At 47.5% G+C, this 25010-nt stretch overlaps 1 protein-coding gene across 2 annotated transcripts in view; it reads right to left on the reverse strand.

Annotated features, from left to right (window-relative positions):
• The window catches only part of jag2b (jagged canonical Notch ligand 2b), a 44748-nt gene extending 22101 nt beyond the window's left edge, over window positions 1-22647 (reverse strand). For both annotated transcript variants that reach the window (XM_064324377.1, XM_064324370.1), the window contains exons 1-5: window positions 22340-22647; window positions 21375-21695; window positions 8688-8742; window positions 1895-2149; window positions 982-1042 (exon numbers count right to left, since the gene is read on the reverse strand). In XM_064324377.1, the coding sequence (XP_064180447.1) occupies window positions 982-1042; window positions 1895-2149; window positions 8688-8742; window positions 21375-21695; window positions 22340-22408 (761 nt within the window). In that variant the 5' untranslated portion in view covers window positions 22409-22647. The remainder of the gene's footprint in view (window positions 1-981; window positions 1043-1894; window positions 2150-8687; window positions 8743-21374; window positions 21696-22339) is intronic.
• Window positions 22648-25010: the final 2363 nt, after the last annotated feature.

The following is a 25010-nucleotide window of genomic DNA, read 5'->3' on the forward strand; positions in this document are numbered from 1 at the left end:
ATATATAAAAAATTATTTCAGTGAAGAAATAAGTCTATACTGAGGAAATGTCACGATTGCACGACATATCAAAGAAAGATAACTAAGAAGTGCACAACTAAGAAGTCTTTCTAGCCTCTGTGGATCACCTCCTACCCTTTCAGAGCCCGAAGGCAGGAATTTCATTTAAAATCAGTTGGCAACAGAATAATTATATCACTGGATGAAAACAGAAGAAATGATCCAGCCTATTAATCATTCTCTGTAATTAAACACTCATATTAATCACATTGAGCATTCACGACAAACACTGCCAATCATTACCAGCTTAGTATTGCATGTTTAAAACAGGGACTATGGTTAGTGGTTGCTGGAATTCAGTTACAGTCCACAGTTAATTTCATAGCATGGAATATTTAGAGACCAATCTAGTATACGACAGCTATGTAAGCAGATATTTATTACTAATTACTCATTTGAACTTCTGGAAAGATTTCATCACTCTTAGGGAATTCATTTTAAGTCTCTTTTAACCAAGAGATGCATTAGCAAATAAGAGTAAGTAAGAGTAGGCTATCCAACTGCCATGCAAGTTAGCGAGGCTATTTATTCATTAAAAGCAGCTACATAGCTAGTAAGCAACCCATAACTCCATCCAGCGACTAACTAGCCTGCTGCTACTTATATTCAAAGCAACGCCCACAGAGATATTTTTTTCATATTAATGCATTATTTGCAGTATTCAATAAAAGTACAAACGCATACAAAAAGTGTTTGAGAATCAAATTTTGACGCGCTGTATGTTTTGCAAGCAGCGCATGGCTAAATGCTACATTCTACAGTACGGTTTACACTGAAGCTGCTTGTTACTGCCGCACCCTCCCAAAGCGCTCGCATGGAGACAGAAAGGCTTGGAAACAGGCAGGGGACGGCGCTTCACCAGGAAGCCGCCTTCCGAGGTGTGAAATTCAGTGCGAGCGTGGTGAGGAAACGCTGACTTACGTGCATCCTCCAGGCACCGCGCAGCCCCCTTGGAGGAGGTTACAGCCTTGCTTGCAGATAGCTGCGAAGAAGGAGAAGAAGAAGAAAAAAAAAGGCAGTGAGGAGGGGTGGTTTGTTTATTACTTTTTTTTTTTTTTAAACTCCTACATGTTTGACACGACGCGTGAATCCATGGGAGCCATTGTGAAACCCGGCGCTTTACGGCCCCCTTCTCCTCCCTCTCTTTACAGGCCGGGCCGATGATTTACCGCCCGACTGCCGAAACGCTCGCGGAGGACCGACCCTTTCTCCTGCACCGGGCCGCTGGCCCGCCCCCCATACCCCGCCCTCGCGTCAGAGCACCGGCCCGGGCTGACGCTCACACACGGCCTCTCCTCTACGCGTGTATCCGATCACCAGGGAGGCCAGGCCCAGGAGTACCTCAGGCCAGGGGAAAATGGCACCACGCGCTCTGAACGCAGCGAGCGCCGAGCCCCCCCGCTAAACCCTTCCGCGGGAGGCGTCGGCCGCAGCACTGAAAGGGGGACAGATTAGCTGGCAGGCTGTAAAAAGCAGAGACCTGCGGAGAACACTGGGCCACATCCATAAATTACCCTGCCCGGGGGTCCTTTGTGAGGCGGCCTGTTAATGGAAACTGCAGAATAGCCCACCCTGTGAGGTTTGCGCGTGAGGACAGCAAGTCAGAGCGCCTGAGGCTAGGCTAAGTGTGCCTGCGTGCTCCGCGCTTCTGTGTCCCAGCGCATACAGTAGCACACAATCACTGCGCTGTGGAGCCTGTACTGTAGGCAAGCAGTTCCCACACACAAGACACAGAGTTACTTTACGCCGAATAGATATTTCAACAAATAAGCTGAGTTTGTGTGTGTTGCCACGGCGAGCCGGCGCATGGAGAGGGCCGCGGCGTCCCGCTTACCTGTTCGGCAGTCCGGACCCATCCAGCCCTCCATGCAGCCCCTGTTCCCAAACTGGTCGCACACGTAGTGGCCGAAGTAGTCGTCGCGGGGGCGGCACTGCTTGTTGCACTTGATGCTGTAGTAGTTCTCGTCGCACCTGACGCGGATGGTGTAGTTGAAGCTGGCGATGGGGCCGTTGTGCTGGATGGTCTGCCCTTCGTCCCCGGGGTTCATCATCCCCTTGTGGATGTTCCGCTCGATCAGCAGGCCATCGTCTGGACGGGAGTTAACAAAAAAGAAACAGAATGCTAAGAATTGGGAACGTGTATTACCTAGTCAAGATCAGAAAAGGCTATTTTGGATCAAACCTAGATCTCCTTCCAAAATTGTAAAAAACACAATAAACGCAAACACAAGGGTGGAGGTTCTGGACTGCATTAGGTTGTTGAATAAAACTTTATCTCAACGTCCCTGCTATGTGAGAGCCATTTCTTCTTTCTTTTTTTTTTAGCTTTTTCTCTCTTGGTCCTTCCTTCACAGGAAATCCAGCTCTGCCTACTTTGGAGCCAAGGAGGAAATAATAAGACACTGTAACAAACTGGGATCGGAAGGGCCTTTGCTTTTCCTCAAGCGGTGGAAAAACAGGGACCAGCCTGCAGTTTGAGAACAGAACCCAGGGCACAGGCTCAAAGTAAACCCCTCTGAGGACCCCCTCCCCCCCCCCCCCGCCCCTGCACCAATACCCCCCCCCCCCCCACCCCCAGCGTATACACAGGCCCAGTCAAAGAGGACACGTGCACCCACTGCATCCAGAGGCGCTCAATAGAAGAGGTGTAAACAAAAGGGTGGAGGGGACCACCATGCAGGCCGACGGAAGGATCGGACTCTGACAGAGACATTAATCACAGGGCCTGGCTTTAACAGTGCCCTCGACCAGCGTTATTCAAGGCGTACCCTCCTCCTCCTCCTCCTCCTCCTCCTCCGCCTCCTCCGCCTCCGCCTCCTCTTCCCACCCCGGGCCAGCTCCTGCCACCACTGGGATCCCCCAGAACGTCTGACCTTCATAGCTTTCCGCACCGGCCCCACAAACCACCCCCCGCGAAAGCGGCCCGTCGCCACGGCGTTTAAAAAGGAGAGAAGCAGCGAGGGGGAAGTCAGTCCTGCGCCGCGGAGTCGCTCGCTTTAACAGAATTAAAAGAAACGGCGTTGCGTTCCGCAGCAAACACAGAAGGGTTCGGCACATTAAAGGATCCAACCGTCTGCCACAGATCAATTGTCTCTCTCTCTCTCTCTCTCTCTCTCTCTCTCTCTCTCTCTCCCACCTGCAAGCTGCAGCACTCACGTCTCCAGTTAATTTCCTGCTATTAGATATAAAAATACAGGCCAATCATGTGCTCTCAGCGCTGAAGGAGACACTTTGAGAGGCGCCTGTTACCAGGGAGAGCAGGCAGCGAGCGCTGCAGCGCACACGCCGCCGCCGCCGCCGCGCTCCACAATCAGAGCGGGCGTCGAGTCCAGAGTCGGATAATCAGCGTTTCGGGCCGCAATTCAAGGCCCTCGTGGCGGACTCGGTTTTACACCTTCTCCGTCGTAAAAAAAAGCTTTTCTGTAAGCCTGGAAAGCGGTGAATTCTCTGAAACCACAACTCGTGGTTGAAACGACCCTATTTTCTAGCGTAAATGATCGAACCGCGCCGTTTTTTAAGTATGGCTAGTATAACCTAAGGCGATTCCGACAAAGAAAGACGTTTTTTATCACAGGGGAGAATTGAGGCCGCGAGTTTCAGCGGTGGAAAATCAGGGGCCTGTGATTCCCTCCCTCTCACCCCCCCGTCCCTCCCCCTCCGCCGGCACCTTCCTCGCCGTCTAATGACAATGTCCGAAGAATTAAGAAACAATAACAGAAATAGCCCTGGCGCTTCCAGATAAAGAACAATGGCGCAGGCCCAGCGAGCCCCGCTTTGTTTTGTGTCTAAACACGGAGCCGTCCAGCCAGCTTCCTGCCGGGTAAACAGCGCGCAACAGGCCCTTTTCCTGAGGCCGCTCGAACCCGCGCACAGCTGGGCTCCAGTAATTGGAGGCCCCGGTCCTGTGGAAGTGGGCGCGCACACCAGCGCCAGCCCAGCGTGGATAATCAAGTGGCGGGCGGTAGCTGGGCAGCTGCCGGGACAGTAATTAGCGGGCAGACATCAGTGGAAAAAAAAGGCACAAGTCAGTAATTAATGGCTTAACAAGGTGATGCACTCACTGGCTTTATGTAGACGGTGGGGCGCGGACGCGTCCCCATTGGTCACAATGGCCCCCCCATTCACTCTGCGTGACCCAAACGCCACCGGCACCCAACGCACGAGGACGCGCTCTCCAAACACTGGGAAGTGAGCTGATGGGTCACACCTCGTATCAGATTGAATGGGTTCCAGGCTAAGGTCTGCCCGCTGCATGCCATGCTGTGGATTTGTGGTCATGGCCGGGGCAGCGGTGTAGGAACAGGAGCGTGTGGCCAGCAGCCCGCACGTTTCCAACGCCTGCCAGAATTCTGATCTGGAACACTAACCTCTAAACAGGGGCGAGCAGCTTCATGCCTTCTCTTGCGTCACAACACTGTGTGCGCACGTGCATGTTTGTGTGTGTCTATATATATTTTGTGTGTGTGTGTGTGTGTGTGTGTGTGGTTGTGTGTATTTGTGAGCGTGTGAGTGTATGTGAATGTGTGAGTGCATGTTTGTGTGTGTGAGTGAGCGTGTGTGTGTGTGTGGTTGTGAATGTGTGTCTGTGTGTGAATGTGTATGAGACTGAGCGTGTACGTGCGTGTGTGTGAATGTGCATGTGTGTGTGAATGTGTATGAGACTGACGTGGTGGTGTGAATGGTATGAGATGAGGTGTAGTGCGTGTGAGTGTGGTGGTGTGTGTGTGTGTGAATGTGTATGAGACTGAGCTGACGTGCAGGGTGAGTGATGTGTGTGAGTGTGTGTGTGTGTGTGTGGTGTTTGTGTGTGTGAATGTGTATGAGACTGAGCGTGTACGTGCGTGTGTGAGTGAGTGTGTGTGAGTGAGTGTGTGTGAGTGTGTGTGTGTGTGTGTGAGTGTGTGTGTGTGTGTGTGTGTGAATGTGTATGAGACTGAGCGTGTACGTGCGTGTGTGTGTGTGTGTGTGTGTGTGTGAATGTGTATGAGACTGGAGTGCGTGTGCACAGCCCCAGTGTCAGCGCCACCTGTCTGTGCTTGTACCGCTGAATTCCTGTGACGCTCGCGGCAGGTCCGTGAGCGGGCCCTGACGGCGGCGCCGGCTCCCTCTCCGCGCGCCTCTTAAACCGGGGCTAAATAAAGGCTCCCCGAGCGTCGGCCCGGCATGCCGCCCCCGCAGGCCCAGCGCGGCGCAGGTCAAGGAACCGCTCAAAATAATAAGAGGCCCGCAGCGCGGCAGCAGCGGGAGGCTAGAGCCCGCGTGCGACGCCTTTAGCACTAGCGTGTGGCAGAGGAGCGCAGCGCTGAAAGGGTTAACCACTTAGCAGGGGCGAGGTAACCATGGATCTGATGTCATACGCACGGAAAGAGAAAGACCAGATTTTTCACACGCCTGTCACATGCCTACCGCAGGGCATGGAGGGGGGGGGGGCTGGAGGGGGGGGACTGGCCACACCCCGCGGTCCCACCCGTGAAGACGGAGCAGCGCATTCGGAGAACACGTGACACCCTCCGCCGAAAAGCTATTTCAGCTGCAAGGCCGGGTGACCTGGCTCCACCGAGATGACAGGCGAACTAACATATCTATTCTAATTTCAGCGATGGTTCCTTCTGAAAAGCACATAATGGCTCACTCACTACTGGTTGAAGGGAGAGGGGGGGGCGGGAGTTGTGTGTCTCCCCAAGGGTTTCTGGCTCTTACAAACGAAGCAATAACAGGCTCTTTCACACACATTCCCAAAGGCGATCTGCGTCTCTCCCCTGACAGCCGTCCCCTCACGTTCGTTCCGGTAGCAGGTGTTGTGCCGGAGAGTCACCCGGAGTGGCAGTCTAACAAGGCTCTGCTGAATGGGGCTCCCATAAAACAGCTTCCCGGTACGGCCCTTTCTCTGCAGAAGTGCGTCACACCTTTTCACAGTCCGGAGCCATCCGCAGCTCTACAGCAGCGCCCCGCGCGCGCTCTAAAACCCCGACCTACGCGCCGTCCTTCTCTCTCTCCTTCCTCTAGTGTCTCCCGGAGGGAGGAAACCTGCACGGCGACCGCGGCACCAGAATTCCCACACTGAGCAGGAGGCGCTGCTCGACCGAGCAGCAGGACGAGCGCAGCTCCAAATTCCTGTTCTCGAAAAGCTGGCGCGCACGGTCACACAGTGAATGGTAAATGGGCTGCATTCATATAGCGCTTTTATCCAAAGCGCTTTACAATTGATGCCTCTCATTCGCCAGAGCAGTTAGGGGTTAGGTGTCTTGCTCAGGGACGCTTCGACACGCCCAGGGCGGGGATCGAACCGGTAACCCTCCGACTGCCAGACAACCGCTCTTACCTCCTGAGCTATGTCGCCCCAGTATTCCTTCTTCATTCGTTTCTCTCTCCCAGTTGTTCGGTGGTTGCGCATCGACAGAAAGAAAACGCTTAAAAAGGTACAGCCCTGAAGGCATGATCAGCAAAAAGGCTGAACCACTGTTCTGGCTGAAGGCCATTCTTTTTCATTATTACTCCTCAGATGTTGCCTAATGGCACTAGGCCTCCTCACCTTTACAGGCAGACAAAAATAATTTTAAAAATTTCACATTGCGAAAACGCTACAGCTCGTGACAGAACGCTGGACCTTTCCCTAATTGCCCGGCAGCCAGGAGAGAGAGGCGGGGCCGGGACGCGGTCTGTGTTTGGAGAGAAAATGGGGGCAGAGGGGAATTGTAAAGGGAGGGATTACGGAGATCCGCTGGCCTCCCCTGGACAAACAATAAGCCGCTCGCCGCACACCGCTGACCTACAGGCATCGGCCAGACGCACTGTCACAGGTGACGAAGGACGGCGTCCACCAACAAACGGACCCCCTTAACCCCCTCGACCTGACCGTGAACACCACCAGCAGCAGAGCGAGGAACAGGTTAGGACAGACTGCGGTTCTATAAACCCGAAAGCAGGAATGAGTGGGGTCAACGCAATGCTAAGCTCTAAATCACAGCCGCCCCATCCCCCTCTGCTTTCTAACAGTTTAAGAGGGGTTTTGCAGTGGTGGCAATGAGGCAAGGCCTGACATATTAATAACAGTCTCCCCTGCCTGTCCCAGGACTGCTCAATTACTGACCAGTTGCTGTAAGGAAAATGCCTTGGTAACTTTGTTGGAAGACACCTGTTTTTGACCTATTTTTAGCCTGGCTACATTCTTAAGTTCTAGCCTTTCAAAAGAATGTCTTCTAGTTTTTCTTGTGGTCCACAAACCCTGCAGGACATACAGTACTGCGGGGCATTTTCTCACTCTGCGGGAAACGGTTTTGTATTGTTTCCCAGAATATTCAAACGCCTTTGTCTGAGACTCAAGGAGATTAAGTAAAAACAGGAAGCTGTTAGCTCATGCAACAGAAATGTGTATTTGTATTTTCAGAGGAATATACAGACCGGTGGGTGAGGTCAACCCATTGATCTCGTCTGCAGTTAAAATAACCCCGATTCTAATGGAACCGGTGCAAGACGGGGGCCTACCTCCAGTCCTCTCTCTCTCGCATAGATTAAATTCCTCAATTAACCTCTTTTTTCCTCCCGACAGTTCTTGAAAACAAAGCCGAGCAGGAGCGCACAACCGAGGGGTTCGGGGGAAAAACAGGATACAGCTGCGTATCAACACCGCCGCGCCGAGCCCGCTCCCTCGTCTCCGCGCCGCTCGCTGTTTACAGACCGAGCTCAGACGCCTCTTGCGAAAGACGCCCCGGAGGTACAGCAGCCCCAGAGGAACTCCTTCGCAAGACATTCCTCCCTGAAGTATCTACGTGGGGCAGTGGCGTATGAAAGGAGGTAAATACGGATCCTCGGCCTGTACAACCAGCGAAAAGGGCAGACAGAGAATCAACGTATAAGCCTGAAATGATGGCGGGTCATTATGCACAACCTGCTCTATCCCTTACTCGCGTGAGCCAGAGACACATGGGTATCTGGGAAATATTCCCTACAGGCGGCTGCCTAGCCTTGAACCCGACTCAACAGTGCGCAGACACGTTCACGAGGCACTTAAGCAAGAAATAGGCCAAGCTGAGCTGCCGTGACAACAGTCACCATGGAAGGGGCAGATACGCTCCCCACGTCCTCCCCATAGGTCTGTGTGATGGTTTACAGCTGGTGACTTTTTTTTTTTTTCGTCATCTGTAGAAAAAAATCTATAGCCCACTGAATATAGAACCAAAAAAAATGGCATATATCTAAGAAAATGACAGCTTCCTGGCTTTGAAGGGATGAATTGCAGCGAAGTGTGTCATCACCTGAACAAACTGGGTCCAATGGCTACCAGATGGCATGTCCATTCATGAAAATGTGCCGCATTTTTACAGTGCGCGGAGCCATCTGCTCCCTCTGTGCCTGGGCCCGGCGAGAGATTTATCCCTTTTGATTCCAGCATAGCTCTGAGACTCGAGCGCTCGAGAGGCGTGCCGCGAGAGCCAGCTGACGGAACCTCAGGTGTTTCGAAGCAGCAAGTCCAGACTGCTCAGCGCCTCACGGTGAGAAACACGGGGGCCCGGGACACTGAAAGGCGGGCCTAGCGTTTCGCCTCCTCGCCCTTTCGGCTGGGCGCGCCCCCTTCCAGCCCGCGGTAAAAGGAAGGAGAGGGGTGGTGGGGGATGGGGGGTACTTACTGTTGCGCGTGTCATTGTCCCAGTCCCAGGCCTCCACGATGAGGGTGTAGGACCGCTGAAGGAGAAGCAGAGGACAGCGCGTCAGACATTCACAGGAACCTGCAGCGCTAGTACCATTTAAACACTATTTATGTCATTTAAACACACACACACACACACACACACACACACACAGAAACACACACACACACACACACACACACAGAAACACACACACACACAGAAACACAAACACACACACACACACAGAAACACAAACACACACAGAAACACACACACACACAGAAACACACACACACACACACACACAGAAACACACACACACACAATCATGCCGGCCTCACACTGATAACTCTATGGATACAGAGGCAATTCACTCAGAATTCACCGGCGTAAACATAGAGCATATGACAAAAAAAAATGAATGCGCATAGTATAATTGCAGCCACTTCTGAAAGCAGTGATTCACAACAACCCATTAGTGGGGAAGAGTACTCTATTCCATCATTGCAATAATGTATGCTCACACTGGCTTGAGTGCATACACAATAACCACCAATAATCATTCAAAAAGACAAACGCACATTTTAAAGAGACTATCAATTGGCTGAAACGCAGTCCAACTTTCACTCAGCGCAAAAAAAACAGACTGCCAAGTCATTTAACACTCCTCTGCTGGCCAAGCAGCCCCGCAGTCGAGAATGCAGGCCTACATTTTATGTCTATGCTCACTCAACTTGTCTGATAGAGAGAAAGACCGAACTTACATTTAGTGTACACTTAAAACTCTGCACTGACGCAGATGTCCTGCAGATGCGTCTTAGACATAAACTGCATGACGCAGACAGGAATCAAGCCGCAATATGAGGACCAGGTGCTCCTGAATGTATGCGCTTACTTGTATATGGATCACTGATGTACACTAGTGGCGAGTTTGTGTCTGTTTGTGTGTGTGCGTGCATGTGTATGCATATGTCCGTGTGTGTGTGTGTGTGTGTGTGTGCGTGTTTGTGCTTGTGTGTATGCATGTGTGCATGCGCACGTGTGTGCATGTGAGTGTATGTGGGTGTGGGTGTGGGTGTGCGTGCGTGTATATATGCGCGCGTGTGTGTCCATCCCAGGGTGTTGTTAGTGAGGGGACAGTCCGGTTCCCACACACTCCTCTCACTGATTAGCTGGATTAAGTGACAGCTGCCCAACTGACTGGGGGCAGGGATAAAGCGGGTGGGGGAGAAGGAGGACACTAAAGACTTCCATTACCAGCGAGAAAGCCACACTGGGAACAAAACCACCTTTAAGCCTCCCAGAACCTTCCCACAATGCGTCCCCGTCCTGCCGCCCCGGTCCCACAGAAGAGCGGGCGCGAGCTGCGGAGGGAGAAGGACGCTGGCTCCTTTTTGTTTTCGGGCGGGGCGGCGTGTGCGTGTCTGGCCGCTTTATTGCACTCCGAACTGCAGAACTGATAAGGGCGATATTTATAAAAGCAGGCCTGGAACACGAAACCAGGCCGCTCGGCGAGAGCCAGCAGAGATTGCATCAGGAACCTGCAAGAGCGCAAACCCCCCCTCGACCCCCCCAGCGCGTGGCACGGCGCAACAGCGCCAGGAGGACCGCCAAGCACGCACCGCACGTCAGCTGCCCCCAAGGCCCCCCCCAGCTCCGTCCGCCGTGCTCCACGCTATTGGCTGGAGTCCTGTGGGCTCACTTACGCACTCACTGAGAGAAGCTTCGACCGTGCGTCACTACCTGACAAAACGCAAAGCCCCGCTGCCAATGTCAATCACGTGACCAGACGGACGAAGCTGCCCAGGGACGCAGGCCTGACTGGTCTCAGAGTAAGATTCTGTTTGACCTGAAGGGCGATGAGACAGACACAGGTGGCGGTTCCCATGGCGGGGGGGGGGGGGGGGGGGGGGGTGAGGTGTGGGGGAGGGCATTCGGGAGGAAGATTACAAAGTGGTGCTCAGATTAGAGGGCCTGCTGGAGCTGAGGTCTGCGGCTGGCCATCGGTCCACTGCTGCCTGGCCTACACTGTTGCGTGTAACATCACTGGACTCGCACAGCCTGGGCCTACAGAAGACCAGCTTGATACAGGAACATCAGCACTGGACATTGCACTGCATCACAAATGAGCAATAGAAGCAGCGAGCTCAATAAAAAGCTTTATTTCACAGAGGTCCTGGATGCAGATAACAACTCATTCAAGGAAAAGGGGTGAAGGCTGCAATTAAGAAAATACGCAAATCAGTTCCCTTATGGACAGGAAAGAGGAAGCAGAAAGGCAGTCCCTCCCGAAATGAATTATTGCACCTCGCCGTGACAACCACGCTCTACTCTTTCTTTTCCAAGGTTAACCTCTCACTACTCTTGGACCTTTATTCCCCTCTAAAGGTTTTGGCAGCCCGCAGTCTCTTGTGTGGACAAGAACTCCCACCAGTATCAGATGTCACAACTCATTGCTGGCAAGGCCACAGAGGAGAGGGAGATGCTTTACTGTAGCAAATGTCATGGAGAAACATGGAAATGGCCCTGCATTGTCAGCCCTGTCACCCTCCCCCCCCCCTCCCGTAAAGCCACAAAGCAGTGTGGGGGTTGTGTGTCGGAGTGGGGGTGTGGGGGGGGGGGGGGGGCATGGCAGATCCTGACACTTTGCCACTGTTCTATTCTTTCTTCTGGAATGGCCCAGGGGTCAGCGACCTTTTCAACAGGCTTCTCAGCATCGCGTCCGATAAAAGGGCCGCCCGACCCTGTGCGAGTGCAGCACGCAGTGGCCAGGAGCTTTCACACGGCCTTATCGCCCCCCCCCCCCCCCCTCCTCCACCCCTCCTCCACCCGCACACCTTCCACCACGCTGTCAGCTGCCTCTGCTCAACCGCCCAATCAGAGCAGCTTCCCAAAAAAAAACATCAGAGAATGAGCCGGAGAACCATCGAGAGAATGAGGGACAGAGGGAACAAAGCAGAGACCAATAGAAAGTAGAATGAGAAATCGGCGAAGGTGCAGGCAGACAGAAGGGGAGCTGATGAAATGAATGATGAATTTTAAAAAGGGCTGGGGAGTGTGGAGAGTGAAGCAAGAGAAAAGAACACTCCCTAAAAATGCCGGTGCCATTTCCTCTGGCGGCCCAAGGACTCCCACTCTCGGCTCGAGAAGAGTGCATTTCCTGCTCTTTCATTTCACAGCGGAGGCATCCCAAAAGAATAGGTACTCAGGAAAGAGAAAAAGCTAAGATAAGACAGGCCTTCCCTCTGTGACCTGCCAGACACCCTCCTGTCCTAACCCCACTCTCATCTTCATCCAGAAACTCAAACTGCACAGCTGGCAGATTCAATGCACACCAAATTCAGAAAGTAGGGTTTTCAAATAAAGAACTCTCTCTGTTAAGGTTTAACATTGCGATGTGAGAAGCACAGTGCAGTAGATGTAGCAGATGATGTGGTTGCCATAGGAGATCTACTGCAGGGCTGATGCTCTCAGCACATACTCCCACTGCACTTATAGCCCAACGAAATTCCACCCCTTGGGGTGGTGTGCAGTGGGCGGTGGGGGGGAGAACACGTTTCCCTCAAAAGAATCCCCAGGAAATGTCGCTGTCCTGACATCTGTCTTGGCAAAAGGAACGCTCCAAGGGGAGAGCTCTGTCCACCTTCTACAGCTCCCATATATTAAAGTGATTTATTGCCCTCAAAAGATGGAACGGTTGTTTATTCATCTGATAGCAAGTAATCACTCCATATAATCTACATTAATCTTAAATGTCATGACATGCAAATCCTGGCTTTCAGTCTTAGCTGGTCTCTCTGCAGTGCAGCAAGCCCAGGCATTCAGAGAGGAAAGCTACATTACACCAGCCAGGCTGGTGCCTCCAGGATGACCTAGCTGAGAAAGCAACCTTTAATTAAGCAACTGCTTGACACCACCAAGCCAATTATGTGGGTCTGGAGGATTTTGTCATTAGCTGGAATAGGACAAGGCCAATTCCGTTTTAATTTCTTTATTCAATGAAAACTTTTTACCAAACACCCACAGCCCACACCCCTCCCACAGTCTGAAAAAGATGAGGACAATGTGTTATAAAACTTCATCAAATGACCTTCAGTCATCTTTTGAAGAAAAATAAAATTTCTGAAGGACATGAAAATTTATTTTGAGCTGCTGTGGTTTGACAAATTAAGTCTCAATGCAATTTACTCATATGCAAAAGACACTCTCAATCTCAAGGTCTCTCAGTATTCCAATACAATTATCACACAATTAACAACTTTGTAAATCTAAGTGCCAGAAGTTCCTAACACCCACCTTTTCTCATCTTTGGCAAGATTAATATAAATGAACCATTCGGTCCCCAAGGGCACGGCAGTTAATTAAGCAGTTAAGACAACGCCCTTCTTTCAGGAAACATCCAGAAATGCTCTACAGCGAAGCAAACGTGGCCCTAAGAGCACATTTGGGGGGTTACAAAGTGGAAGCTTCTGACCTCCGCACAAGGAGAAGAATTCATAATGCAAGCCCAACTGCGTGTGTGTGCACGCGCGTGTACGTGCGTGTGTGCGTGTGTACGGCTGCGTGTGCATCATTTATTTCCCAGAAGAATGAGAGAATCTAATACCAGCTACCCAGTCAACCAGCACAGCCATGTTCAAGACAGACAAGTCTAGACTTGGCCTCAAAACAGACAACACAAGCCAGGGGGTGACCCTGGTGGGCCGACGCCATCCTCTTCACACGGGCAGAAGAAAGACACCCCCGAGATCAATCATCCGCCTGCATGGGAGCCCTTCCTCCCACAGTATTAGGGGTTGGGAGAGGTCCCTGCCGTGGGCGCAGCGAGGGGCGGACAAGTCGCCCACATTCATCTCAGCGACAACAAAAACCCGACAACCGCCGAACTGCGGGGGGGGGGGGTCCGAAAAAAGTGTGGAACACCCATCAGATCAGGCTCTGCACTGGCTCTCACGGCCTCTCTCTCCCATTCGCGCCAGCTCCAGAGAGAGAGCCGGCCACGTTTCCACATCGGTGATAGCAGGTTGCTAAAATTGTTGTTTTAAGAGAGACAGCCACTTTAAGACTGAGCACAGCCCCGTTGAAATGAGGCAGTGCGCGTAATCCCTTGAGCTGGAGCCAAGGCAGCCTCTGTGGAATACTGTTCTTCAAACACAATCAAGTCGAAGGGGGGGGGGGGGGCAGGATCCAATCAAAGCAAAAAATGTCCCAGCGAACTAAAGCAGGGTTCCAAGGCTGAACTGAGATTTCTCAGCAGCGTGCAGTGGTGATTTTTGCCGTGGGACCAACGATGTTAAGGAGGCGTAGTTAAGCAGATATCTGGAGGTGGTGTTGGGTTTGGTTTCCTTTCACGCCTCTTCTCATCAGCCAAATGCTCGCTTTTGTTCCTCGGGATCTTCCCATGCCCGCCCAACCCCTTCCCCCACAACCCCCACCCCCCCACTCCACCCAACTAAAGTAACCTCTGATGTGGGTTAGGCGTTTCACAGTGGAGCTGCAACACCTGAGCAGGGCATTCAACGCAGGACACTTAAATTCAGCCTACTTAAGTGCAATATAAGAACGCCTTATGTAAACATTCTTACACCAATCCTCAATATGACTGACATTTTGCATCAAACAACAGGCGCTGGCATTTTCTCCCCTCCTTCCTGACATGATAAAGCAGACAATAGCTCTGTTAAGGGCATTGTCACTTTGAAAGGCGCAATGACAAAGCGGTTAAAGGACCCTTTCTTTCTCAGAGCCGGTAAATGATATTCAGGGTTGGGGAACTTCAACATCTCTTCCCATCTTCCCTGATTCAGTGTCCGGTTCTTGCCACTGATGCAGCCTCCCCCTTAAATCTATTCACAGGGGCGGTATGGACAGTGTATCTATGTCACACAACGTGCATTTAGAAAATACGACAGTAGTAATTTAAAAGGTTAACTTAAACAGGTAAGTAGGCGCAAACAGTAGTTGCAATGGGCCTCACTGTGCTATTAGTGAGATTGAATGCAGTCAGCAGTGCTTACTGCATGAGTGCCTAGTGTTTGACAGAGCAGAAAACTGCCTCCAGTGTTGAACCACAAGCACTTTGTCACCAAGCACATGCGCTTTATGTACACATACAAACCATTTAGCATGCTGCTACTATGCCAACAAGATCATTAACAATGCATAAATACAATTCCGCAAGCCCCTCCTGTAGAGTGCTAATTAACCAGTGACACACTCGCACATGCACTGAAAGCACAAGTTAACGAACACCCATGCACACAGCAATGCATACACACAAGCTGACATTAATGTACAACCGATGCCGTTCAGTTTGTTTCACACTCCAAAAATTCAGCCAATTTCCTGTTGGATTAACCACAATTGCAGAGCAATACGAAAATGTGACCTAAACTTTTACTAAATTCACTCATACTTTCAAAATACGGTGTGTTTTGAAAGCAGGTAGCACTCCTCCCAAGTCATGGTTCCAGCTTTGTGGTACAAGTTGATATTTTCTACTCCAAGTCACGCACATCCACTCCACAGAAGAGCCAGAGCAAAGTGCACATCAGGTCAGAACTACCCGACAGCTGAACCCAATCAACTCAATGACACAAAACCAGAAACCCCAGTAAGTACACAATGTCTCAGCATATTCTGCAGCCCTACAACATACATCACAACACAATACTCCAATAAAGTACTAAATACTACAACCTGAACAAAAGGACACCTTAGGTTGAAACATATGCATCTAATTATCCGTGAAATTTATTTAGTCAATAAGCATGACCCCCAAGAGCACTTGCAGGAAAGATGGACGTGCCAAACACGTACCATGTTACTCAGCGGATAAAGGACTGATTTATAAATGCTTGGTACATCCAGACCCTGTCGCACTGTTAACCTCAACAAGCTCAACAAGGACATTACAGCTGGTAATATCCACTGCTGACGCATCCGCGCAGCACATGCACGCATACATACCTGTATGCGGTAATGAGTCAGAGAATCCCTATCGCCTGTCGCACTCTCAACACGTACGAGAACTGTTCTACCAACAGGCATTACATGATTTAATTAAACCAGAATGCAATCGCTCACCCTGGAACTACAACCGGCAACTGCAGAGAAACCCTCCCCAGCGCTCCAAGCCGAGCTCCATTATAATTTCAAACAGGTACAAGAGTCAAGTGGGAATTAAACTAGCCGTGCAATAATGCGCTTTAATTACAGCATGAGGCTGCTGAACACCTGCACGCATTTCATTTGCCCCCCCCCCCCCCCCGCTCCCCCCAGCACAGGGAGAGCAAGAAACACAAGGCCGTGTTATTAACGACTGACAAGCGTGTCAGGTACACAAACACCAGGAGCAAAACAACACGCATGTCTCTCCCCTCTAATCCCCCCCCCCTCCCTCCCACTACCAGAAACAACAAACGGCCAGCACACGTGGATATAACTCATTCATGGCAAACGCTTGATTGAAATTCTGTCAAACAGAATACATTTACAACAAGGCTTACTCATTTTATTCAGAATGGAATCGGGGGGAGGGGGTGTGGGGGGGGGCGGGGGGGGGTTGAGGTATTGACTTCAGCCAAGAAGGCAAAACAAAACCAAGCAGGCTTCCTGGCAACAATTATGGAATACAAGGCTTTAAACAACACAACACCCGCCCCCCCTCCTCTCCCCCCACTGTTCACGTAATGCACTCACACCCTCCTGTGAAGTGGCATACAGGGCTTTTAGTCTTATTAAAGTGGCACGCTAGGGCGCACTTGTCCCTTGTGAAGGCCAGCTGCTTGGCTCCCCACCCCACAAGAAGCCATGAGGGTCAATTATACATCATCATCTCCGCACAGCTGCATGGTATTGGATCAATAAATTTAACCTACTGTAATGGGAGTGTTTCTCCTGGAAGAGCACGCGACATATGTTCATTAATTTCATTTGGCAGGAGAGCAGTTTTCCCCTGTTCGAGTGCATCAGCGTCTACTCGAGCGAACGCAAAGTCGTCTGAACTGCTTCCAGTAAATAAGGGAAGGATTTGTAGACTGCTGTCAATGAGAATTACACGAGAACCTTCATTAGCCCCAGTTTAAGGAAAAAGACAGATGGCTTTAAAAAGCGTTTAAATGTAGTGTAATGAGCACCATTGATCTTAACTGATCAATACAGTTTTGGGTAAACTAACAAAAATCCCTCAGCAAAAGTTGACAACAAGGCTTTCTACAGGCCTAACAAAAGTGCAACTGAAAAGCACAACCACTGCATTAGGGGGGATAATATAGTCCTGATCTCTGTGAAAATTCTTAACAGAAATGCACTTTTTAATACTGCATACAGAATTGTTTCTTCAGTATTAAATATCTATGTATATATATAATATGAACTCCTACTGTAGTCAACTAGCTATTCTACCAAGTAAATACAAGACACTGACCTCTGTGAAACCAGACAGAATGCACACAGGGGACACTGCAATGAAATAAGATGTTCATAACCATGATCATGTCTGGAGCCAAAATCTGAGTATGACTTTTCCAAATAGAACAAGGCTCTGTGAAGAGTCTCCTGTTTGCTATAAATATTCCCCCGTGACCAGGGTGAGGAAAATGCAGCTACTTTTCCACAAAACAGCTCTAGGGTTAAAAAAAACGAAAGAAAGAAAATGTTTATTGAGAGCAGAGACAAAAGGCATTTTTGTTCTTGTCAGAAGCTTCAGCAATCAGCCAAGAAATGCTTTCCTTTTTTTCAATACCCACAGTGGGACACAAGCAGGCACCAATTTCATCAAGATAATTCTATGGCACGTATCACACTTTTTTCCCAACAAAAACATGCACATATTTACCCGGGTCACAATTATTGGCTGTATAACTACCCAGAGAGTTGGTGCAATCTCTCACAACAACACAATTCGGTTTAGACCAAAGATAGCAAACAAGCCACAGCCACCTGCCCGAATTTGAAAACTGCCAATCATGGAATTGTGCTGTGAAGCAGAAATCCACTGTCATGAGCAATTCAGAAATCAATAATGCAATCAGATGTAGATTTATTCCGGTTCTGAATCTCTATAGCCCGAGCTCGACTTCCAGGTGAGGTCTACACAAGGGGCAGCACTGAAAGGCCAGTCCAGGAGAGGGAGGTTTGGGGTGGGGGCTAGAGGGGGATAGATAATTACTTACTAAAGGACTATTAAGCTGTATCCTAGCAACCCCCAGCAAGCCTCCAATCAAATATGACTGCAGCTGTCATTTAGCCTTGGAGTGCAGTGCCCCTTTCCTCCAGAGGAAGGTTCAACCCTTATTTCTGCCGTAAAAAAGTCATTGTCAATACAAAGAAAGACAGCCCCCACCAAAAACTGAAATAAGAAAAGCTTCCAAAAACTGATATGACAAAAAGATTACAATTGTTGAAATTATACCTTTACTGCTATTTTTTGAACACAGGCATACTTTTAAAAACAATACCTGCCACTTGTGTGGTCAGAGTGAGAGGCCTAAAATTATCCAAGAAAAAAATATGCCCATGGATTGAAAACTCACATAACTCTATCACAGTCATTTGCATTTTTTTTTTTTTTGACAATTTGAAATATGACCCAGCCAAACTCCACAAGCTTGCATTCATAAGAATTCATGGGGCAGAGATTGTCCACACATAAATATTCTCCAGCAAGCATCAACAGCTCTCTCGTCAGTGTGAAATCCAGGCGACTACCAAGGCAGAGACAGGGCAATGCACAACAGAGAGGACCTGGCAATGTTCTTATCCCTACACTCCGCTCTGAACACACACCAGGGAGAAACCAACCGCGTGCACTCTTATCCTGCGCTTATCCCCCTCCAGCACAGTCCCAGGAGGCATACATTTAGGAAAATGTGTTAGCCACATCTGGTCTCTTGCAGGGAAACATGCGGGACTTAGTGTTGTGTAAAGCAAAAAAAAGAGTGTCTTCGTGAAAGGTGTTCACTTGTACATGCTCCACACTACTAAGTGTTCCACACTACTATTTGTTTAATCTAATTTATAATGACAAAAAAGAATCCTGGATGTGTATCAGTCATTCATAAGACAAACCATAAACCATGAGTATCCCAGAAAATGTCTGACCTCCGGAGGTAAATGTCCACTTTCATCACTCCGACACAGGCTTCAGCCAGAACATGCGCTGATTGCACCAATAAAAGACACTTTATTCATAAACAGGTCTCGTGGGCTGCTAAATTGTTTGGCGAGCTGCGTATTAATTATTCATGCACCCCCAGTGAGCCAGTGAAGTAGCGAACCAGACCTCTTCCACTCTATCAATCGTTAACGTCGCTAGCAGTGAAACAATGTCAGAACACAGATCTGCACAAAAGGCCTGGTAGAGTCAGGTGGTCCCATCCCCCAACACCGCCACAACCGTCTCTGGCCTGTTTTAGCTGCAATGACACCAACAGCGTTTTCTGCGCTACGCACAACTTACCAGTAACTAGATCTAACCAAGGCCCATTGCTGACAGCTGACTATCAAGGCTGGATTTCAGTGCCACTTCCAGCAGAGGGCACACCCAGTACCTTCAGCCGGAATTTCAACTAAATAAATGCAGTTACTTAAAAAAAGTACCCTGCATTTCAAACCAATCAATCACACTTCATCGGTGAATAAGCAAAATGGAGCACTAAACATTTCTTAAGGGAAGAATTTAGGTTCATTTCTACAGCAAATATTATTTTGGCAAACAGAAGCACTCAAGAATTAAAACTACAATATGTAAGGAATCAGTGTGTGTAGACTGAAATTCACCTGATAGACAGGGCAGTTGTGGTGGTGTCTTGAGAAACAGAATTTACATGTCAAAATGGAAAATAAAAGAAGCCAATACAACAGGTGGCAGCCCCTTAATCTGTATAAGGTGCTAGATATCTCTTTACAATACACTGGGGATTCAGTTACACTGAGAACACATCAAACGGATATCGTAGCAAAGGGAAACATTCCACCAGCAATTTCATTAGCCTCCAAGGAACAGTCCAGAAGTGCAAAAAACAACACTGAAAATAATTAGTAGTAAATCACCCTTCCATACTCAAAATAAGGTATTTTACTGTACTAGGCTAAAATACCTTTACTTTGATACGAACATACGAACACACTAAAATAACTACTCTCTGTTTGGGTTAAACGTTTCGGTGCGAAATTAACAGAAACTAAGGACAGGCTTTCACTTGAATGTTGGCCAATGGCTTAGCAATGACATAACCATCCGAATGGTTCCCCCACAGTAGACGAACACTCGTATGATACTCCATGCAAACACTCTGTGCTCCCGCTGGCACCTGTCCAGAGCTGAAGGTGAATAAGTACTATTAATCCTTGCAGCAGCAATAAAATTAATCATACTGACACAAAAACAACCGACGTGGTGTTTGAGATAAAAAAAAACAGTATTTCTGAAGTACGGAGATTGATGAACACATAAAATAAAAATAAAAACTTGTTTCACGTTTTCTTCTTGGAAAATCAACCTCTCATTATAATCGAACAGCAAGCATGTCGCCCTTAAACAGCAAAAGCGCGTTACAAGAGTACACCTTCGGATTGCTACCCTCTAGCCAATGTAAAGTGAAGTGGGTGTGCGTTTTATTTCTGTGAGCAAGTCCAGTCAAGTGCTGCCTTAAGTAATTCATCGCGCAGTTTCTGTTTTCTCTTTCATCTGAGTATTTTTCCACTACTTAGGGGTATATGGGTATCCAAATCAAAGCATACTTGCGGAGAACAACTAAACGCACGTTTCATTTTTTTACCCACTAATATTTGTTTTATAACCTAATGAAACATGATAAAGACTTACGGTTTTGATAAAACTGAAAGTTGTAGGTTTTCCATTAGGACCCTAAATAAGCATGCATGTCCCAGTATTATTTGGTGACCGCAACCAACCGCACCCCCGTTAAGTCGACCAGTCGCGCGCGCTCTCCACGCGCCATTGTGTGCCTGCTGGTTGGCAGTGACACCCACACCTGGAGCAGCAAGACACAAGTTTCTGAATGACATTGATCGCCTCATTTGAGCCGCACTACTTTGCTTAACACTGGCTAGACGTTTTCACTGCATATGCAAAATACAATGAACAGAAAACTGAATAAATATATAAATTAACAAAGAAATAAACTAAGCCCGTCAAAATGTCCTATTGACGACTGAAACCTGTCAAATTAAAAGGCTGAACTGTAAAACTGTAATGCTGAGGGACCATTGCAACATTTTTTGTCATTCTTACGTAGACAGGCTTTTGCAGATTCACACATTGCGAAGTTGCTTGCTGGAATGTAGATGAACAAGTAACGCACTGGTATCTTATCCATTCAATTGGACACGACGTGCAGGCAATTTATTTAATTGCTCTTAATGCAGGGAATATTTTTATCACATGAAGACAAGAGCGCTCTACACCAGAGATCAATGCCACACGTTCCAAGCCTGTGTATAATGCATGACGCTCAGAGCGGAAAACAATCCCAATGGAATGGTCAGAGTTGCGGACTTTGCGAAATTATTGAGCCCATCAATTCCGTAACAGTATCCCGCTACAAGCCACTTGCATCAGACATAATAGACGCGTTCCATCTCACAGAATAACTGCACGTTCGGTTAACTTGTAAAACTGTGAAATATCGACAACAAAAAATAAAATTGATTACTCACCGGCCAAGCGAATTGGAAAGGAATTATAATCTTGCCAGCACCGTAGATTTTGTTTTGATTGTTTTTGATATTCTTAAAATGAAAATTATTTCCACCAAGAACGTTAGTAGATCCACTTCCGTAAGTGCAAGCGCCTTTTGTCGTGACCTCGGATTGAAATTCCTTTAAACATACTTTAAAGTATGTGTCGCACTCGTCCCGGCTACAGCGGAGGTCCTGTGTGTTCCTACTGCCATCGCAGCATTCCCCGTCCGACAACTCACCGTTTACATTCTGTACGGTAATCAGCTGTAGCTCAAAATAGCCCGAGGAGTGGGACACCTAAAAAAGCAAATGCAAAATTAATAAATTGAAATAAAGAACATCCACCAAAAATATATAAAATAAAAATAAAAAACATAACCTATCAAACACCATTCTTAATGTCGAGGAACCCTTATGCGCTGGTTATTTTCAAATAGATCCTTATGTCCTAATGTTTTTGTTGCACTGTATATCCGTGACATATGATTCCACATCGACATGCCATACACCAACCTGTTATCAGTATCTCAAATACAGGCAGTCAGTCGTATACAATGAGCTAAGCTATTTGGGGCTCGACATCATTTACTCAAACGAACTATTGTTGAAATTAAGGTAATAACGTCCCATTAAATTACACACGTAGATGGTTAAAGTTGAAAGTTTGTATAATTAAGATACACAACATACTGTATGGAAGCAATATACACCGCCGAATTAAACTTGATATTCACTTGAACCTTAGCGTAAGTGAACGGGATTGCAAGATCACATGATTCGATCGGAAGACAGCAGAATAATTTTAAACACGATTTAAATGTTAAATACGCGATTTAGTCTTCAAGAGGACACATACAAACTTTTAATCGTTGATGACTATCCATAATTTAATGACATCCATTCAAGTATGAATTCTGACTATTTGGAAACAGCCCTCTTACCTTAGTATATAATGTCAACAGCAGACACACCATTAGAAAGCAATTCGTAATCCTTATGCAATTCCACATGCCTCCGATTAATTAGTGTATCATGAGGGGGGAAATTGTTTTTAAAAAGCTGCCGTTGACCGGCGACAGGATCCTCCGCTCCTGGCATGCACGATTCACAAGCGTGATCTGTTCCTACTATCTTTCCAAATGGAAGAGAAACATTAGATGCGCGTTAGGGAACAGCCGAAGCAGCGCACAGATGGTCCAGCCACAAGACTCTCCCTCCGTCAAATCACTCCACGGCAACTGATATGTTACGGGGCTACGGCCAAGCTCGAGGATGTGTTTCTGATTGGCAGCTGAATAAACCACTCACTGACTCGTGTTCTCACATTTGGTGAAGACCAATGTATGAGCCAACCAAAAACAGAGGGGGCGGACCATAACGAAAAACTTTATTCTATTGGTACGTTGTGGTTGATTGTGCTGGCTATTTATCGATGCAATCAAATATGAAAACTGCATGTATTGGAAGCTATTTTTGTTTATTTCTTTAAACAATCCGCACAAAACTCTGTTTTAAAAAATACATACCACTTTAATAAAAATGTGAATTCTCTACTCTCTCTCACACAGACCCATATAATATATATATATATATATATATATATATATATATATATATATATATAAACACAAGATTGTAATAAATATTAATCAGCAAGCATCCTTATAACACTGACGCAAGATCAGATCAGCCGTCGAGGATTCTGTCTGTGACTATGTAACTATTGAATTGAAACAATAGAGAAATTGAAAAATATTGAATGCATTTTTAAATTTTTATGAGTGCTTTTCTCATACTTTGTAAAGTATCAATGCAAAAAAAAAAATCATAACAATTACGTCGAAATAAATTCTAAATAACAGACATAAGTACAAGTACCACACCTCGTTTATATTAACTTGCAATGATCTAAAATGCATTTGAGCCGTAATCACTAATTAATTGTTTAAATATAAAAAGAACAACATTGAAATAAGTACTATGGGTTCGAGATCAGATCTGGGAGTCTATTGGAATAGACAGTGAAGTGGGAGCAATTACCCTGCAACAGTCTGCCGTAACGAAAACCAGCACCAAATCTAAAATACAAATTCACGTGGCTGTCAGCGCCCTCTTCCGTACATTTACACAATTCTTGAGCCAGCTAAAAATAGCTGCCAGTGTAGGACAGTATACGCAATTTAGGTTATATCTACTGAATATTAATGTATAGTAGGCTACACATTTCAACAGAAAGGGTGTTCTCCTACAGTCGTGGTATAAGCAATACGATGAAGACAATTAGTTGCTTTCATCACCATTTGTACATATGCCACTTGTTTCAGTTAAAGCATGACAGACCTCTCAAAATGTAACTGTTATGCACTGTATTTGAAATCTGGAAGAGGTACCGTATTTAGGTACATTAAACATTACCATGACTTGTCTCCAATGATGTTTTCCAAGTAGACATTATTTAAGTTAGTTAAAACTCAATACCTTTGTTTGTTTACAAACGTAAATACCATTGGTCAGCTGGTATAGAACAGACGCAAAATGTCATTTAAAAAATCAGTAAACTGAAACAACAGCGTCTCTGTCCTTGCTACAGTAGGTGGTGTTGATGTGGAGGTGGGGAGAAAAGGCTTAGTGAGAAAGAGTAATACCTACAGTACCTGTTCAACTGGCACAGGCGGTGTGACAGAGTGGACCAGCCACTGTCTCCCTGCCTGCTGTAGTTGGATAAATGCCACTGAACGCCACACAAATAAATATAAAACAAAGCATAAGAAGTCCATTCTAGTTTACGTTCATACGTCTATGTCACGTTATTAGTTCAACGCGATTCCATTGTAGCGTACTAAAATTCAAGTTAATGCTGAAAGATGAGGAAGATGAAGATGGGCGAAAAGGGCGCAGCTATGAAAAGGAGTGGTGTGTGCTGTAAATCTCAAGGGAAACGCAAAGTGAATTCCTCCCCTCATCTATTTTTCATTCTCCCTCAAGGCATTGTGCACACTCTTGTAGCCCACACCAGTTCTCTTTTATCTCTATTCATCACTGTCCCTGACCCACTTTAGCAGTCAGCATATACATTAGATCAACACCAATGAAATGATATAATACCGGAGGCTGTGACAAAGACACTTGTTTCCAGTGAACTGGATTCTTTTTTCCAGTGTGGATATTCTACTACTTAGTTAAAATCACAAGTAGGCCTAACAATATGTGTTAGAAACACAGCTGACACATAGATAGATATGGCATTACGGCAAAGTATTTGTGAGAGATAGTAGAATTAAGGACTGCGCATGTTGCTTTTCATATTCAAAATTAGGTAACGGACAAATGAGAAATCCAGAAAGGAATACCTTTATTTATATATCGACACCTTATATCACCAGTTGCTCGGCATCTCTCTGATCTCCGCGCGCATGTAATGTGATTTTGCTTTGGAGCCCGTGAGCATACCGATGCAGGAGTGGCACTGTAGCCTGTAGTGTCTATCAGATCGCCTGCAGAATTGCCCTCCGCAGCAGATAAGCACCATAAAAGCGCCGTGCACCTGCTGCCCGGGAGCAGCTATCAACATTCGATCGTTCCTCGGGACATAGATATGGAATGTCTCTGGCA

Source organism: Anguilla rostrata, chromosome 1 (genome assembly GCF_018555375.3).
Source record: "Anguilla rostrata isolate EN2019 chromosome 1, ASM1855537v3, whole genome shotgun sequence".
Classification (NCBI taxonomy): Eukaryota; Metazoa; Chordata; class Actinopteri; order Anguilliformes; family Anguillidae; genus Anguilla; species Anguilla rostrata.